We start from the raw sequence: 16,857 nt of genomic DNA, 5'->3' as shown, positions 1-16,857 counted from the left end.
GCTGGGTCTTCCAACATGACAATGATCCAAAACACACCGCCCGGGCAACAAAGGAGTGGCTCCGTAAGAAGCATTTGAAAGTCCTGGAGTGGCCTAGCCAGTCTCCAGACCTCAACCCCATAGAAAATCTGTGGCGGGAGTTGAAAGTCCGTGTTGCTCGGCGACAGCCCCAAAACATCACTGCTCTCGAGAAGATCTGCATGGAGGAATGGGCCAAAATACCAGCTACTGTGTGTGCAAACCTGGTAAAGACCTATAGTAAACGTTTGACCTCTGTTATTGCCAACAAAGGTTATGTTACAAAGTATTGAGTTGTATTTTTGTTATTGACCAAATACTTATTTTCCACCCTGATTTACGAATAAATTCTTTACAAATCCTACCATGTGAATTCATGGATTTTTTTTTCACATTCTGTCTCTCACAGTTGAAGTGTACCTCTGGTGCAAATTACTGACCTCTGTCATCATTTTAAGTGGGGGAACTTGCACAATCGGTGGCTGACTAAATACTTTTTTGCCCTACTGTATGTCTTCTGATGATACTGCCTAAGGCAGGGGTCGGCAACCTGCGGCTCCGGAGCCGCATGCGGCTCTTTAGTCTTTATTTTGCGGCTCCGTGTGGTTTGGGAAAATAAATTAAAAGTATTTAGCTGAAGTGTATTTTATTTGTGTTTAGTTCTTTTTTAACTTGTAGTTCTAAATTGGAAGAATATTGTGATATTGAAATAAAAAAAATAAAATTATATTTTATTATTTTTTCATCGCTCAAAATAAGCGTCACACTTGTGGAAGCCGGTGTACCCGCCGAAACGCCATGCATTTATCGAGACTTTCAGCCCCAGGTAGGCCAATTATGGATCTTCGGATCCACATTATGTCAGCAGCTGTTCTCCACCGTGAACTACGTTAAAAACAAACACCGCTCACGCCTCACAGACGACAGCTTACAGTCCTGCGTAAAGATGAAAGTGACTTCGTAAAGCCCCGATTTGCAGACACTGTGTGCAGAGGTTCAGGAGCAGAAGTCCCGTTGTAAACATATCACGGCAGACCCGACGATGTTTGCATGAACACGCTTTTCAGCATCTCTTTATTGACCGCTTTTCACACACGGTTGCTGTACGCACACAGCCGGCTGTAGCTTTGCAGCTCACAGCCCGACACACACCAACACAACAGCACAGACGTTAAGGCGGCGAGGCGTGATTGCGGGTGCCGCTCAGGTGCGTCCGACTCCCATGCAGCGGCGCTGCAGACCACGCCCCGCCACACACATTAACCAGGTAAAATACATATTTAGGCAGAATTTTGCAAATATCTATTTGTCATCTTTCAGCAGCATAGAGCTTTTTTTCCAATTATTTTTTAAAAGTCAGTTCAAGGCTCCAAAAGCCCAAAGGAGATATAAGGGTGGCGGCTCACAGCAGTTTTTGTTTGCTACATCATTTTAGTTCAGCTGGGTGTCTTTCCTTTTGTTATATTTCTTTAATAGTTCAAATGTGTTCATTACATAAATACAGTAACATGTAATTTTCTCTGTAGCACTTCATGGATTTCATAAGCAACACACCTTAGTTGCTCTGTGGATTCTTTTAAAAAGCAATTAAAAACTTTTCTTTTCAAACAAGCCTTTTGTTGATCTGCGTATTTTATATTCTTTACATTATTTACATTTGATCTTTTACATTGTGTATAATGTCTATTGATTGTACTGTTTAATTTAATATTTGTATACAGCACTTTGTGGCTGCCTGTCTGTGAAAAGCACTTAATACCTTTCTGCTTTACTTACTTAATTTAGTTGTTCACACAAAGCATAAAGGTAAAAAAAAAAAAAACAATACATACAGTGTTATCTTCATTTTAGATTTCAAAAAGTATTTGCGGCTCTCAGTGTTTCCTTTTGCGTGGAAACCGGGTCCAAGTGGCTCTTTGGGTGTTAAAGGTTGCTGACCCATGGCCTAAGGGAAGCATGTATAATGTAAACAGAATTGGTCCTAGCACTGAACCCTGTGGAACATCATAATTGACCTCAGTGTGTGAAGATGAATTCCTAGAGTATTTAAAAGTAGAATGGGAGGGAGAGCCTTCAGTTTTCAGGCCCCTCTTCTGTGGAACCAGCTTCCAGTTTGGATTCAGGAGACAGACACTATCTCTACTTTCAAGATTAGGCTTCAAACTTTCTTTTTTGCTAAAGCATATAGTTAGGGCTGGACCAGGTGACCCTGAATCCTCCGTTCATTTAAGGAGACTACTCTGTAGGAGCTCACATACAGTTTGTTGTTGTCATGACAACAACTCCAATGTAAAGTGCATACACAAAATAAACTAACACATGTTAAAAAACAAAGTTTTACTTTGAGGGTGAACAGCCTGGGTCTGTTTCATTGCATGTTTTGGTCCAAAATGACAGATGAAGGGTAAAGTAGATGCATTTGCATCAGCAGGAAAATACACCCAAAACGAGCATCATCATACACAGACCACTGTTAGGAATAAACTATGATGTCATAGAGCTGGGCGATAGAACGATAACGATATGTATCGCGATATAACTTTTTCTTGATAGAAAAATTAAACTATCGCGATAGACCTCGCCGCTCTTGTCCTCTTAAAAAAACAACAACAACAACAACAAAAAAAAAAAAAAACAAAAAAAAACAGCCAATCCAAATTAAGTAGCGCAGAGCCGAACCAATCACAGCCGCAGCGTCACGTCACGTGACTTGTTACGTACAGCACAAGTGCCAAGCCACACATGTGTATTTGTTTGGGAAGCAGCCAGCCACCGTACCGCCCGGGTAATGGAGGAAATGAGTGTGCCGACTAGAAAAATCAACCGAGCGTGACCGAAGGTTACCGAAGAGAAAACAGATGATGGTTCCAATGCCGGAGAGATTGTCGAACGGAAGAGCCATAGAAGTTCCGTAGTGTGAAGGTATTTCGGCTTTTTCAAGTCTGACAAAAAACAGAGTAGCGTGCACTGTAAATTGTGCCGAAAGCAAGTCTGGAAATACAATAAACTGGTGCATGCGCTACGTCCACACGTACCCGGGTATTTTTGAAAACGCAGATTTTTCTATGCGTTTGCACCTTTCGTCCACACGTAAACGGCGTTTTTGGTCACTGAAAACGAAGATTTTTAAAAACTCCGTTTTTGCATTTGCGTGTGGACTAGAAAAACGGAGAAAACGCAGCGTCAAAGGTGTGCGCATTTTTTGACGTCACACTGTGCGCCACGTTATTCTTTCGGTGAAATGAATTTCTACAAACTGTTAACTCTACTCTCTGCTGTGTTTAAATGCTCACATATACACACAGTTACTGTCCGTCCACACATACGACTCGGTTCTGCTTCTATGCCCCAGCTTTGTTTACTTTTTCCCACCGAGGCTTCTAGACTTCTGATTGGCCAACATTTCTGCACGGTTAGGAATCTAGCTCCACCTGCTGCTTTGGCATGTTCATAGCAGCGTTTTCCTTCATTTCTGCCTTTATGTGTGGACGGGATTATTTTTTTAAAACGAAAACGGAAAATCTCCGTTTTCAAAAATACCCGTGTACGTGTGGACGTAGCCTCAGTCTCTGACTGGAAGCGCTAATTCGTCATTCGGCTTTTGTCAGACTAAAGTAACTGTTAAAACTGTTTGAAAAGCTAAGCTATACAACAAGGAGAGATTGAGAATTTCCTTTTATTTCTCAGTTTATTTGATATTGACAAAAATTAGTCAGTTTTGTCTGTTCTTCTGTAAAACAAACTAAGATTTATTTTTAGAATTAATATTTTGTTTCTAAGTGGAATTGACAATTTAGTAGTCTGTTTCGTTTGTTCTATTTTGAAACTTAAACGCTTTAGCGGCTGCCTTTTGTGTGGTTTGCAATATTTGCCTTTATTTATCTGAAAAAGTCTCATGTTCCTTAAGTACATCTACCCTGTTGAACTTATTATGGGAAATAAATATTTAAATAAAAACAAGCTGCTGATTATTTCACATTTTACTTGTGAGCAACGGCACATTTAAATCTTACAAATATAGTTATTTGGCTTATATCATGATCGATATCGTTATCGCCTGAAATGAAAAAAACATATAGTGATATAAAATTTTTTATATCGCCCAGCTCTATGATGTCAGTGGTAGAATTACAGTTAGCAGATCTCTTACATGGTCAGCTGGGGTCCATGACTGAAGAACGTTGTTGGTGCAGGTTCATCACTGAAGTGTACAGGATTTTCTTTGGACCAGTCACTCCTCACAGACACACAGCTGGATACTGGAGACTGTGACCTCTGACCTCTGCAAACAGAAAAAAAACATTTCTTTTCATATGTGGACACATAGAGCTGTGTGTCATCAGCATAGCAGTGAAAATGTATGCTATGTCTTCTGATGATACTGCCTAAGGCAGGGGTCGGCAACCTGCGGCTCCGGAGCCGCATGCGGCTCTTTAGTCTTTATTTTGCGGCTCCGTGTGGTTTGGGAAAATAAATTAAAAGTATTTAGCTGAAGTGTATTTTATTTGTGTTTAGTTCTTTTTTTAACTTGTAGTTCTAAATTGGAAGAATATTGTGATATTGAAATAAAAAAATAAAATTATATTTTATTATTTTTTCATCGCTCAAAATAAGCGTCACACTCGTGGAAGCCGGTGTACCCGCCGAAACGCCGTGCATTTATCGAGACTTTCAGCCCCAGGTAGGCCAATTATGGATCTTCGGATCCACATTATGTCAGCAGCTCCACCGTGAACTACGTTAAAAACAAACACCGCTCACGCCTCACAGACGACAGCTTACAGTCCTGCGTAAAGATGAAAGTGACTTCGTAAAGCCCCGATTTGCAGACACTGTGTGCAGAGGTTCAGGAGCAGAAGTCCCGTTGTAAACATATCACGGCAGACCCGACGATGTTTGCATGAACACGCTTTTCAGCATCTCTTTATTGACCACTTCTCACACACGGTTGCTGTGCGCACACAGCCGGCTGTAGCTTTGCAGCTCACAGCCCGACACACACCAACACAACAGCACAGACGTTAAGGCGGCGAGGCGTGATTGCGGGTGCCGCTCAGGTGCCTCCGCCTCCCCTGCAGCGGCGCTGCAGACCACGCCCCGCCACACACATTAACCAGGTAAAATACATATTTAGGCAGAATTTTGCAAATATCTATTTGTCATCTTTCAGCAGCATAGAGCTTTTTTTCCAATTATTTTTTAAAAGTCAGCTCAAGGCTCCAAAAGCCCAAAGGAGATATAAGGGTGGCGGCTCACAGCAGTTTTTGTTTGCTACATCATTTTAGTTCAGCTGGGTGTCTTTCCTTTGGTTATATTTCTTTAATAGTTCAAATGTGTTCATTACATAAATACAGTAACATGTAATTTTCTCTGTAGCACTTCATGGATTTCATAAGCAACACACCTTAGTTGCTCTGTGGATTCTTTTAAAAAGCAATTAAAAACTTTTCTTTTCAAACAAGCCTTTTGTTGATCTGCGTATTTTATATTCTTTACATTATTTACATTTGATCTTTTACATTGTGTATAATGTCTATTGATTGTACTGTTTAATTTAATATTTGTATACAGCACTTTGTGGCTGCCTGTCTGTGAAAAGCACTTAATACCTTTCTGCTTTACTTACTTAATTTAGTTGTTCACACAAAGCATAAAGGTAAAAAAAAAAAACAATACATACAGTGTTATCTTCATTTTAGATTTCAAAAAGTATTTGCGGCTCTCAGTGTTTCCTTTTGCGTGGAAACCGGGTCCAAGTGGCTCTTTGGGTGTTAAAGGTTGCTGACCCATGGCCTAAGGGAAGCATGTATAATGTAAACAGAATTGGTCCTAGCACTGAACCCTGTGGAACATCATAATTGACCTCAGTGTGTGAAGATGAATTCCTAGAGTATTTAAAAGTAGAATGGGAGGGAGAGCCTTCAGTTTTCAGGCCCTTCTTCTGTGGAACCAGCTTCCAGTTTGGATTCAGGAGACAGACACTATCTCTACTTTCAAGATTAGGCTTCAAACTTTCTTTTTTGCTAAAGCATATAGTTAGGGCTGGACCAGGTGACCCTGAATCCTCCGTTCATTTAAGGAGACTACTCTGTAGGAGCTCACATACAGTTTGTTGTTGTCATGACAACAACTCCAATGTAAAGTGCATACACAAAATAAACTAACACATGTTAAAAAACAAAGTTTTACTTTGAGGGTGAACAGCCTGGGTCTGTTTCATTGCATGTTTTGGTCCAAAATGACAGATGAAGGGTAAAGTAGATTCATTTGCATCAGCAGGAAAATACACCCAAAACGAGCATCATCATACACAGACCACTGTTAGGAATAAACTATGATGTCAGTGGTAGAATTACAGTTAGCAGATCTCTTACATGGTCAGCTGGGGTCCATGACTGAAGAACGTTGTTGGTGCAGGTTCATCACTGAAGTGTACAGGATTTTCTTTGGACCAGTCACTCCTCACAGACACACAGCTGGATACTGGAGACTGTGACCTCTGACCTCTGCAAACACACACATCAATCAGAGATAGATTCTCTGGTTAAAATCTTTTAAGCAGCTGTAAACACACAAACTAAATGATGTCATAGTTTCTGTCAGTGACAGTAATCTCAGATTAGATTACAAACAGCTGCAGAGATGTTCACAGGAAAACAAGGAGGATATGATTTTGTGTCATTCTGTCTGTAAACATGATAACTGACAGTTAGTACAGACAGGACCATTTGAGATTTTAAAATCTCGTGTCACATTTGACCTCTGACCTGTGATTCAAGGTTTATTAAATTCAATTTTATTTATACAGCGCTAATTCACAACAACAGTTGACTCAAGGCGCTTTATATTGAAAGGTAGACCCTACAATAATACATGCAGAGAAAATCTAACAATCATATGACCCCTATGATCGAGCACTTTGGCGACAGATATCTTGCCCGGATATTAAGCTTGCAGTACTAATATATTGCAAGCTTAATCATTTTAGCAACACTAAAATATTTAAATGTATGTAAGTATTTTAGTATTGGTAGTATTGTGCTAGCCAGTCACAGGAGCATACTCAGTGAGAGACAAAGATTACCCATAATGCACCATTGAAAGACCCAAGAAATTATTCCTTCCTGTGGATATCTCTGTATAACTCCATCTAGTACACAAGCTGTGTCCCAATTCATAGGCCACATCCTGCTGAGGACCCAGCCTTCGCGGTCTACGTGGGCCGTGTCCACCGACGGCCGGGTAGGCGAGAAGGGTCTGGCTGCAGCCACTGGGGAGCGCCATATTGGGACCTCCACAGTAACCAGAAACACGTGACCTCCACAATAGGCAGAAACACATTCCTACATGAATCATGGACTGTGGAAACCTTGCAAGTCGATCGTAAAGGTTGGCACAGAGTCTTTCATGTATAAATTTGCCGTTAATAATGATATAATTCTAGGAATCATCTACTTTGCTTACACTGATTATGTTGGCACTTTGTTAGCGTTACAACAACGGTCAGACCCCCGAGGTATCTAAACTTTAGTAAGGAATGTGTACTTTTAACACCTCTGGTTAGCATTTAGTGGTCAGTTTCAAATGTATTTGATTTTTGCTTGTTATTGAACTACTTTTCACTATCTGTAACATCAATGCACATTGTTCCATTTACTGCATATTGCACTTTGTTCACATCTTTCATTCCACCTGCATCAACACTGTAAAGTTTGTCACAAAGAGGTTTATAGATCTCTTACATGGTCAGCTGAGCTCCATGATTGAAGAACATTGTTGCTGCAGGTCCATGACTGTAAGGTGGAGGTGTTTGTGTAACCCCGTCACTCCTCACAGATACACAGCTGGATGCTGCAGATGCTGCTCCGTCCTCTTCCTCCATCTTCTTGATGTCAGGGTGGAGTTAGTCTGAGAGGTAAACACACACACTCAGAGGTGCTGTTGTACTGGAAGCATCACACTGACGGCTTTCTAATGTTGGAGCTTTGGCCCTAAAGTCCAAACCAGTTATTTTAGAGGCTCAAAGTCTTTAAAAAACACCAAAACCATCACATTATTTAATAAGTACATGATCAGGTGGATGAAGGAACTCAGTGTGTTTGGGATCATCATCATGGTGAGGAGCCCACATGTTACGGCTCCTTTGGAGAGAAGCTGAGGATCACTGCAGGAAATGAGCTCATGAAACCAAACTGCTGTTTGTGAGCAGGATGACTCTGTTATTGGACCTGCTCTGTGTTCTACATATGATCAATACTTCAAATATCTGTAAACATCTCATCTTATATTTGTTGCACTTGGTCACATCTGTCTTTAAAAATAGATTTTTAATGTCACTGAGAGTTCTTTTCTACCTTTATTGATTTATTTTGGAATAAATTAAATATAAAGGTGCCAAAAACTGCCTGCAGCTTCTGCTCTGTGACAGGAAACTACTGTCAGGCTCAAAATGACTTCAGATTATTCATCACAGAGTGTTTATAGATCACAGGACACGTTACAGTTTCACTGTCGATGTTTTAGTTAAAAAAAAAATGCTGCGATAAGGTCTTACTGTGAATCTGCGCGCTCATTGGCTAATACTCTGAGACTGACAGGTGGTTATCCAATCAGCGTGCGGCCTCACGGACATAAAACTCTTAAAAGTTTGTTTCTGAAGGGATTTTCAGATCAGACCTGATGTTTCTGCCTACAGCCTGTTTACCGATATAATCAATATCAGATATCAGAGCAACAGAAACCTCGGTGATCAGGACGCCGGGACTGAGAACAGGAAGTGGCTCAAACGTCGCACTTACATAAAGTGAACTCCACTCAGAGTTTCTGTCGCCATTTTAGTTTTAAAAGACGTCGTGATAAGGGCGGGTCTTACTGTGAACCTGCGCGCTCATTGGCTAATAACTTGAGATGGACAAGCCGTTATCCAATGAGCGCGCGGCTTCTCCCAACATAAAGTAGTTTCCTTTGAAAAACCAAAGTCTGATTATTTTTGGCTCCACTGACGGAGCCTGTTGTTCCCGCCACAGAGACACAGTAATGTCAGAGCGGTGTTAACACTCACCTGCCTCAGCACAGCTCTCACTCTCCTCCTGCTCTCTCAGCTAAACTCACTTCCTCTCTACTTACAGGAAACCAGCGCTCAGAGGAGCCGACCGGCCTCACGTTTCACCCACAGACACGAACAACGTGGAATTATTTTATGTCATAAGAAGAAACATATTCATGTTAACACTCACCTGCCTCAGCTCCACCTTCCTCCTCCTGCTGCTGCTCTGAACGGAGAATCAACACTTTCAATGCTCCTCCCTAAACTCAGAGGATGCTGGGACTTGTAGTTTTTAAACTTCGTTCAGCCTTCTTTAGTCCATCCAGGACACGCACTGCATTTTGGGACAGTTACTAACCCCACATCTGGGGCTACTGGGTGGCACCAAATGACTCCTTCAAATTACAAACATATATATTGTTTATTAATAAGCAAATATTATGCAAAGAAAAACTACAAGAGAGGAACAGGCAGACCAGAAAATAACAGACATGAAACATAACTGAGACAAGGACACAGGGAAAGCGTCGTAACAAAACTAAAAACTACACATCAGGAAACCTCCATGAGTCATGGAGCAAGGAATGCTAAAACTAAATAAACACAAAATAAAAACTATAGACACATATCATAACCAAAGCCACTGGGTCACCAGACCCAGGAAAACTAACACCAAAAAGCTGCCTGGTACAAGGAAAAGTCACTGCTTTATTGAGAGAGGAAGAGAAGGATGTTCAGGTTGTGTTTATGCATCCATCTGGCCCTGCTGCAGGTTTCATCTGGCCGACAAAGGAAGAGAACTGCTCAGAGTGCTCAGAGTTATTGATGCACACAGAGAGTCACTGAAAATGTCTGAACTAAATACTCTTATATGGAGAAAATTTTAAGCTTTAATCTTTAATAGTTTTGAGATATTCATGTTCAAACATTCCCCAGATTTCAGTGTGCAAAACAATGGCCTGAAAGTGGCTCAGTAGACTATTTTATCTTCCAGAGTATTTAAAATATGAAGGTTCACAGCAATCATCATATATGTTCAAACTTTGTATTATAACATTTCTGGAGAAATCAGAGATAGAAAATAAAAGTTCTTTTTTGAGATGGGATGACTTTTGTTTTGTTCTTTCACACTAAATAATTGAACGACTGAACACTTTCACTTTCATTACCGTTCCCCATTTACAAGAAATCAGCTGACATTTGGTTGGTGTGTGTGTGTGTGTGTGTGTGTGTGTGTGTGTGTGTGTGTGTGTGTGTGTGTGTGTTGTAAACCACCAGAAGTAGTGTATAGTGCTTCATCACACACATGCAGGCACAAAGTTGACATAGTTGATGTGTCACAGTTGGCACATCTGTTAGTCGACTAATCACATAATCAAATATTAAAAATGACTTAATTAATAAAATCATTTCGAGTCCCTGCCTGATCATCTTCAACAAAGAGACATTTTCTCTTTTTTGTGTCATTGTATGTCGCATTTGGACACTAGGGGGCGATAACATTTAAACAAGGCCAACAGTGTGTAGCAGTGTCCTCTACAGGCCTCGAGGGCCGGTGTCCTGCAGGCTTTAGATGTGACCTTGATCCAACACAGCTGATTTAAATCGCTAAATGACCTCCTCGACATATCTTGTAGTTCTCCAGAAGCCTGGTAATAAACTAATCATTTGATTCAGGGGTGCTGACCCAGGGTGTTATCTAAAAACTGCAGGACACTGGCCCTCGAGGCCTGGAGTTCTCCACCCCTGCTCTACAGGTTTGTCAGCACTGACCCAGTTAGGCTGGGCTGTCTCTGTGTAAGTGAAACTGAAACTCAATGTTTGTACTAAAGGCCCAGTAGTTCTGGTTTTATTCTCTTCAGGGGCCCGTTCTTCGTACCTCGCTAAGTAAGTTAGCTGGATTAGATTGGTGACGATTTCGCGTGATCCTGGATCGTTCGGTTCCCCGAAGCTCATCCCGGACTTGCTGTCATAGCAACAGAGCCGTAAGCGTAAACCTGCTCGGGAGCAGGTTTACTTTATGTAAACAGGATTAGATCGCGGCCACGCAGGTATGTCCGCTTCATGTATACGAAAGCAACAGCGATATTCCACCACTGTTTCACCATAAATAAATAACATCAATGTAACTAAAGATAATGCAGCACTTGATCCTTATATTGATGTCACACAGATACATACAGGTCATTTCCTAAAAAAGGGAAATGTACTATTAACATTCTATTACATGTATGTGATTATTACAGATGTAATTCATATTTTAGAGTAGTAATTAGAGCAGGGCGATATGGCCAAAAATATTTATCACGATATATATTTGAAAATTTGCGATAACGATATAACTGCCGATATAATTGATGAGAGACAAAATACAACTCCACAACATTACTAGCGCAAAAAGACAACCTTCCATTTATTTTCACTTAAACAAGAAGCTGGTTTTTATGTACATTAAAGCTTTATAAAAATGTAACAGTGCAAATGCAAATTCCTTGCTGAAAGTTTAACCAAAAGGCATTTCCAGTAGAAATGGGCTGACATATCCTGAGCATAACCATGTATAATATCCACTGAAGTTAAAAAGAGGTGCTTTGCAACATTAAACTGCAGTGTGCAGTACGTATTTTTCGGACCATAAGGTGCACGGGATTATAAGGCACATTAAGCGAAACAAAGCAGTCAGATAAATCAAACTTTATTAAACTCATTCTTCTTGCTTCCTCCACTTCTGTACCATTGATTCATTAATGTTGAATTCTCTAGCAGCTGCTCTATTCCCATGTTGTTGCAGTATATTAATGACTAACCTTGTATTGTGGATGGATTATCTCAGTTGTTCTCCTGACTGAAGTTTGGTCCGTTTACAGCATCCTGCCATGCGATTGCATTTGTCTCTAACCATCAGGAACCTTCACGTTAACTTTTATAAGTGGAAAAGTGTTAGTGTTCGTCCTCCAGCTTCACTGTTTATGTTATGCTAACATAGCTGTGTCGCTAGCGATTACGTAGCACATCATTATATACCAGCTAGCCCAACTTCAGTAACCCTACAAACGTCACTGCTGTTTAGTTTCCTGTCTTCATTTATGTTGGAAGTGATAGCAGAGCTGTACGTTTGAATTTTTTCAGAAATCTCTCAGTCAGAACATGCTATATCATGCTTAGGTAACTAGCGAAACTAGCGAGCTAACTTCCGCTAGCTTCCTGCTAACTTCTAACTCCGTTAAATGTAATAAATTTTGTTTTAATGGATGCCTGGAAGTTAAACTTTATAGTTACACCTGGTAAAGCAGCAATGCTGATCGTTTTATTAAAGATGAAAGAATTTAGACAGTTTTTAACGCTCAGTGATGCTGCAGTGTTCGTTTGACCTGAAGTATACGGAGTTTAGGACCCAGATTACTCCCAGATTTAAGAGCATCTTAGTCTGACAAATACGACAATAACGACGGCCGCTTGCATGTTCTGCAAAAAAATGTGCTTTGTCGTGTATCTGACGGACAAACACCAAACCAGTTCCACATCACTGAAGTTGCACCATTTTTACAAACCAATTCTGGTTCATCTGTTTCACTCAACAATCGGCCATGTGCGTATGAAAACAAAGGCACTGCGCATGCGCGTTTTACTCATTCTATCGCGATATTTCATTTTCCTATCGTTGCCTAACATTATACCGGTATTACCGTAAACGGTATAATATGGCCCAGCCCTAGTAGTAATTGTAAATTACTTCGTGTAATCAAGATGGGAGACCACGGCTATAAAAGCGAAGGTGGATTTGGGAAGTCTGTCGCAGCCGTGTCCTGTCCGTATACGCGAGCCACCCATTGCGGAAGGTGCAAGATTGATAAGGAGTGTTCTCAGAATTCAGCGTATATTGCGGGATAGACAGGATCCTTCAGCTCAGCGCGACAGTGTGCTCATAGAGAGATATCGATATTCCCGTGAGGGTATTATTTACTTAACCAACTTGTTGACGAAGGGGTGCAGGACCACCACCTGTCTTTTTTTTGCTCTGCCCTTTTCTTGGTTGCTGTTATGAACAAACAAACAGATTATTCCAGGGTCTCTTTCCAAGAGGCTAAAAGCAATATAAGTGATAAATATTACCATTCTGTAGAATATTCTTATATTTCACTTTTACTTGTTCCCATGTTCTAGTGGGTCCTGTTGTGGCTCTAATGTGAAAGGGGATATAATATAATGTAATATAATATAATATATTGTAATATAATATTGGATAATATAGTGTAATATAATAAGTTTTATTTCCAACCTGTGTTTATGTTGATGTACTCTTGAGTTGTTGATGTGAACATCTTAGTAATTGAGGATTTTCTTTCTGTTCCTTTCAGAGACCACACCCACATACCTAAACCTGTATACTATGCTAACTAGAAGTTTTTCATTATTAAGTGGACTGAATATTTAAAAGAACACAAAGCAAACAAGAGAAAAGAGAAAACCAAAGAGGAGCCGATTCCCTGTTTGATTCAGCTGGCTGTGTCAAACTAGTATTAAAATGTAACTGATTCCTCTGCTGATGAAATAACATTGATGATTTTTTTCAGGAAGCACTCACAGCAGGTTATTAGCTTACAAACAGAACCTCTTCCCCACAGTTATTTCATAAAGAACAATGAGCACATGCAGTATAAAAACAGGCTAACTCCATCTGAAGTCATTTTCTGGTCCCACTTTCAGGCCTCTTTTTGACATTAAACCCTGAGGCGATGCTTGAACATGAATATCTAAAAAAAAGATAAAAGCCTGAAATTTTCACAGGTCTTTTTTTTTAAACCATCAAATGAATTTGTAATTTGGAAAAGCTGCATCTAAAAACGTCTGAGTAATGGCAACAACAAAAAAATGTTGCTGTCCTGAAAAGTCGCATATTTGAGCACACACTAATAAAAAACTTTGCAAAACAAATCGTGACAATTGCTGAATGATTTATAATATTTAAAATAAAACAGAAAAATGTTATTTCAGTTTTCATGCTGGATTGAACAAATATGACAGTTTTGACATATTTTGTCAAATATGTGCACAGGTATCATTTTTGAGACCTACTATACCTAATGTTTTGACAACTATTGGCCAATGTGATAATTCAGGTGAAGTGTAAAATCTCTGATGCATCCATTGGAGTTTAGAGGTTTAGAAGCACCGAGAGCTCAGAAAAGTCTGTGGCATCATAGAAGAAGACTTTAGGGAAGTGAAGCAGTTTCAAACATATGAAGGATTTTCTCTGATGCTCCGTTTTCAGCTTTTTTTCTGTTTTCTAAATGTGAATCTTGAAGTGTTCAGAGTCAGCAGGTGAAGTCAGGTTTCTCTAATCCTAATGTGGATTATGTCACCTGGTTCCTAGGTTTCATGACAGGTCAGAGGTCAGCGACTGTAACTCAGTTCTGTTAATGTGAACTCACTGAGTGTTTGTTCTTCACCTCTCAGACTGACTGAGGGTGATGATGGAGGACAGAGCAGAGTTTGCAGCATCCAGCTGTGCGCCTATGAGGAGCGAGCTGTCCAAATGAAAAATCTAGACTTCAGTAATGAACCTGGACCCACAGGCACAAAGTAAGGAACAGTTTCTGCTGTAAGACTGACGACGATGATGATGATGATCTGGTTTACTATGGAGCAGGTTCATTGGCTAATAACTTGAGACTGACAGGTGGTTATCCAATCAGCGTGCGGCTTCACGGACATAAAACTCTTAAAGTTTGTTTCTGAAGAGATTTTCAGATCAGACCTGATGTTTCTGCCTACAGCCTGTTTACCGATATAATCAATATCAGATATCAGAGCAACAGAAACCTCGGTGATCAGGACGCCGGGACTGAGAACAGGAAGTGGCTCAAACGTCGCACTTACATAAAGTGAACTCCACTCACAGAGTTTCTGTCGCCATTTTAGTTTTAAAAGACGTCGTGATAAGGGCGGGTCTTACTGTGAACCTGCGCGCTCATTGGCTAATAACTTGAGATGGACAAGCCGTTATCCAATGAGCGCGCGGCTTCTCCCAACATAAAGTAGTTTCCTTTGAAAAACCAAAGTCTGATTATTTTTGGCTCCACTGACGGAGCCTGTTGTTCCCGCCACAGAGACACAGTAATGTCAGAGCGGTGTTAACACTCACCTGCCTCAGCACAGCTCTCACTCTCCTCCTGCTCTCTCAGCTAAACTCACTTCCTCTCTACTTACAGGAAACCAGCGCTCAGAGGAGCCGAGCGGCCTCACGTTTCACCCACAGACACGAACAGCGTGGAATTATTTTATGTCATAAGAAGAAACATATTCATGTTAACACTCACCTGCCTCAGCTCCACCTTTCTCCTCCTGCTGCTCTGAACGGAGGATCAACACTTTCACTTTCACTGCTCCTTCCTAAACACAGAGGATGCTGGGACTTGTAGTTTTTAAACTTCGTTCAGCCGTCTTTAGTCCATCCAGGACACGCACTGCATTTTGGGACAGTTACTGACCCCACATCTGGGGCTCTTCTCAGCTCTTTCCGGGGGTGGGGTGCCCTTGTATCTCGGGCCTCTGGGACTGGGGTTTGGTCTGCTCTGGCGCGACTGGCTGCCGGCAGGGCCTGCGGGCTCGTCGTCGCAGCCCCCTGCGCCCTCTGTACCTTGGCTACTGGGTGACACCAAATGACTCCTTCAAATTACAAACATATATATTGTTTATTAATAAGCAAATATTATGCAAAAAAAAACTACAAGAGAGGAACAGGCAGACCAGAAAATAACAGACATGAAACATAACTGAGACAAGAACACAGGGAAGGCGTCGTAACGAAAATTTTAACACTTTTGCATGTCTTCATTTTTCTGACTTCAGTTGGCTTCAGTCTGACTTTAACTGACTGAAAACTTTATTTGAACAAAGTTAACACACTTGCATTCTCTGTATGTTGATAAATGTATGAAAACATACATTTAATCAGCGTCAGTTTTTAATTAGGATAGAGGATCATCCAGTGTCTTAACAGACAGCCAGTTGGATCTTGACTTTTTTGATCAATAACCCTCATTTTAGAAATTCCAAATGACTGTCTTACTGCATCCCACCTCAGCAGCGATGGCGCGCTGCGAGAGACCCTGCTTATGCAGTTCAACAACCCGACCGCGTTCAAGAAAGGAAAGTTGTTTTGCCTTTGCCATCAGAACGTAATGACAGTGTGACTACCTGACAGTAAATGACAATGAATCCACATGTTTGCACAGATTTGGCCTTTTAAAGGCATGTGGTCCTAAACTTTTGAACAGCTGTAAAACAGCCTGTTTCAGTTTAAGCGTTGTTTTCAATAAATTGCCTGCTCATAAAAAAGTTTAGTCTCACTCCATTTCTTCTTGTTGCATGTTGAAGCTCTACTTGGAACCTTGTTAAGATCCAACTATGGAAAAAATATGATTTTTTTTTTTTAATTTAATTTATTTTATTTTTTTTTACAATTTTTCAAGTGGTCTTAAATTTTTGATTGGGACTGTATAAATATTTGCTTTCAGTTATTCACAGTGAGATAATGTCAAACTAAATGGAATAAGTGAAATATTACTTGATTGCTCCACATATTTCTGTTGAATGTGTTCTAAAATATCCGTTCTTCAGTATTTTTAACTTGCATATATTTAAATTTATATTTCAATAATGCTGACATATCTCCCTTTTCAGTGTAATGGTTTAAGCTCAGAAACATCTGCAGTATCTATACATGAAGTTTATGTGAGTAATTGTCAAATCCAGAAATATGGATATTTATTTCAGAACTTATTGCATAA

General features: G+C 40.4%; 1 protein-coding gene and 1 long non-coding RNA gene across 22 annotated transcripts in view; one reads left to right on the top strand and one right to left on the bottom strand.

The window, feature by feature from the left end:
• LOC120745008 (NACHT, LRR and PYD domains-containing protein 12-like) overlaps positions 1 to 15,541 on the bottom strand; it is a 108,476-nt gene extending 92,935 nt beyond the window's left edge. For 4 of the 21 annotated variants that reach the window (XM_040049610.1, XM_040049608.1, XM_040049603.1 and 1 more), the window contains exons 1-5: positions 15,385 to 15,539; positions 9,255 to 9,459; positions 7,761 to 7,926; positions 6,393 to 6,524; positions 4,169 to 4,300 (exon numbers count right to left, since the gene is read on the bottom strand). In XM_040049610.1, coding sequence (XP_039905544.1) covers positions 4,169 to 4,300; positions 6,393 to 6,524; positions 7,761 to 7,900 — 404 coding nt within the window. In that variant the 5' untranslated portion in view covers positions 7,901 to 7,926; positions 9,255 to 9,459; positions 15,385 to 15,539. The other 17 variants (XM_040049613.1, XM_040049614.1, XM_040049617.1 and 14 more) reach the window with 15 other exon arrangements.
• Positions 8,259 to 14,966, top strand: LOC120745020. Its single transcript, XR_005698532.1, has 3 exons — positions 8,259 to 8,514; positions 8,866 to 8,870; positions 14,951 to 14,966. It is a non-coding gene; the product is annotated as an uncharacterized LOC120745020 (long non-coding RNA).
• Positions 15,542 to 16,857: the final 1,316 nt, after the last annotated feature.

Source organism: Simochromis diagramma, unplaced genomic scaffold (genome assembly GCF_900408965.1).
Source record: "Simochromis diagramma unplaced genomic scaffold, fSimDia1.1 OVJJ01000351.1, whole genome shotgun sequence".
In the NCBI taxonomy this organism is placed as follows: Eukaryota; Metazoa; Chordata; class Actinopteri; order Cichliformes; family Cichlidae; genus Simochromis; species Simochromis diagramma.
This window is presented reverse-complemented; position numbering and strand designations above follow the sequence as displayed.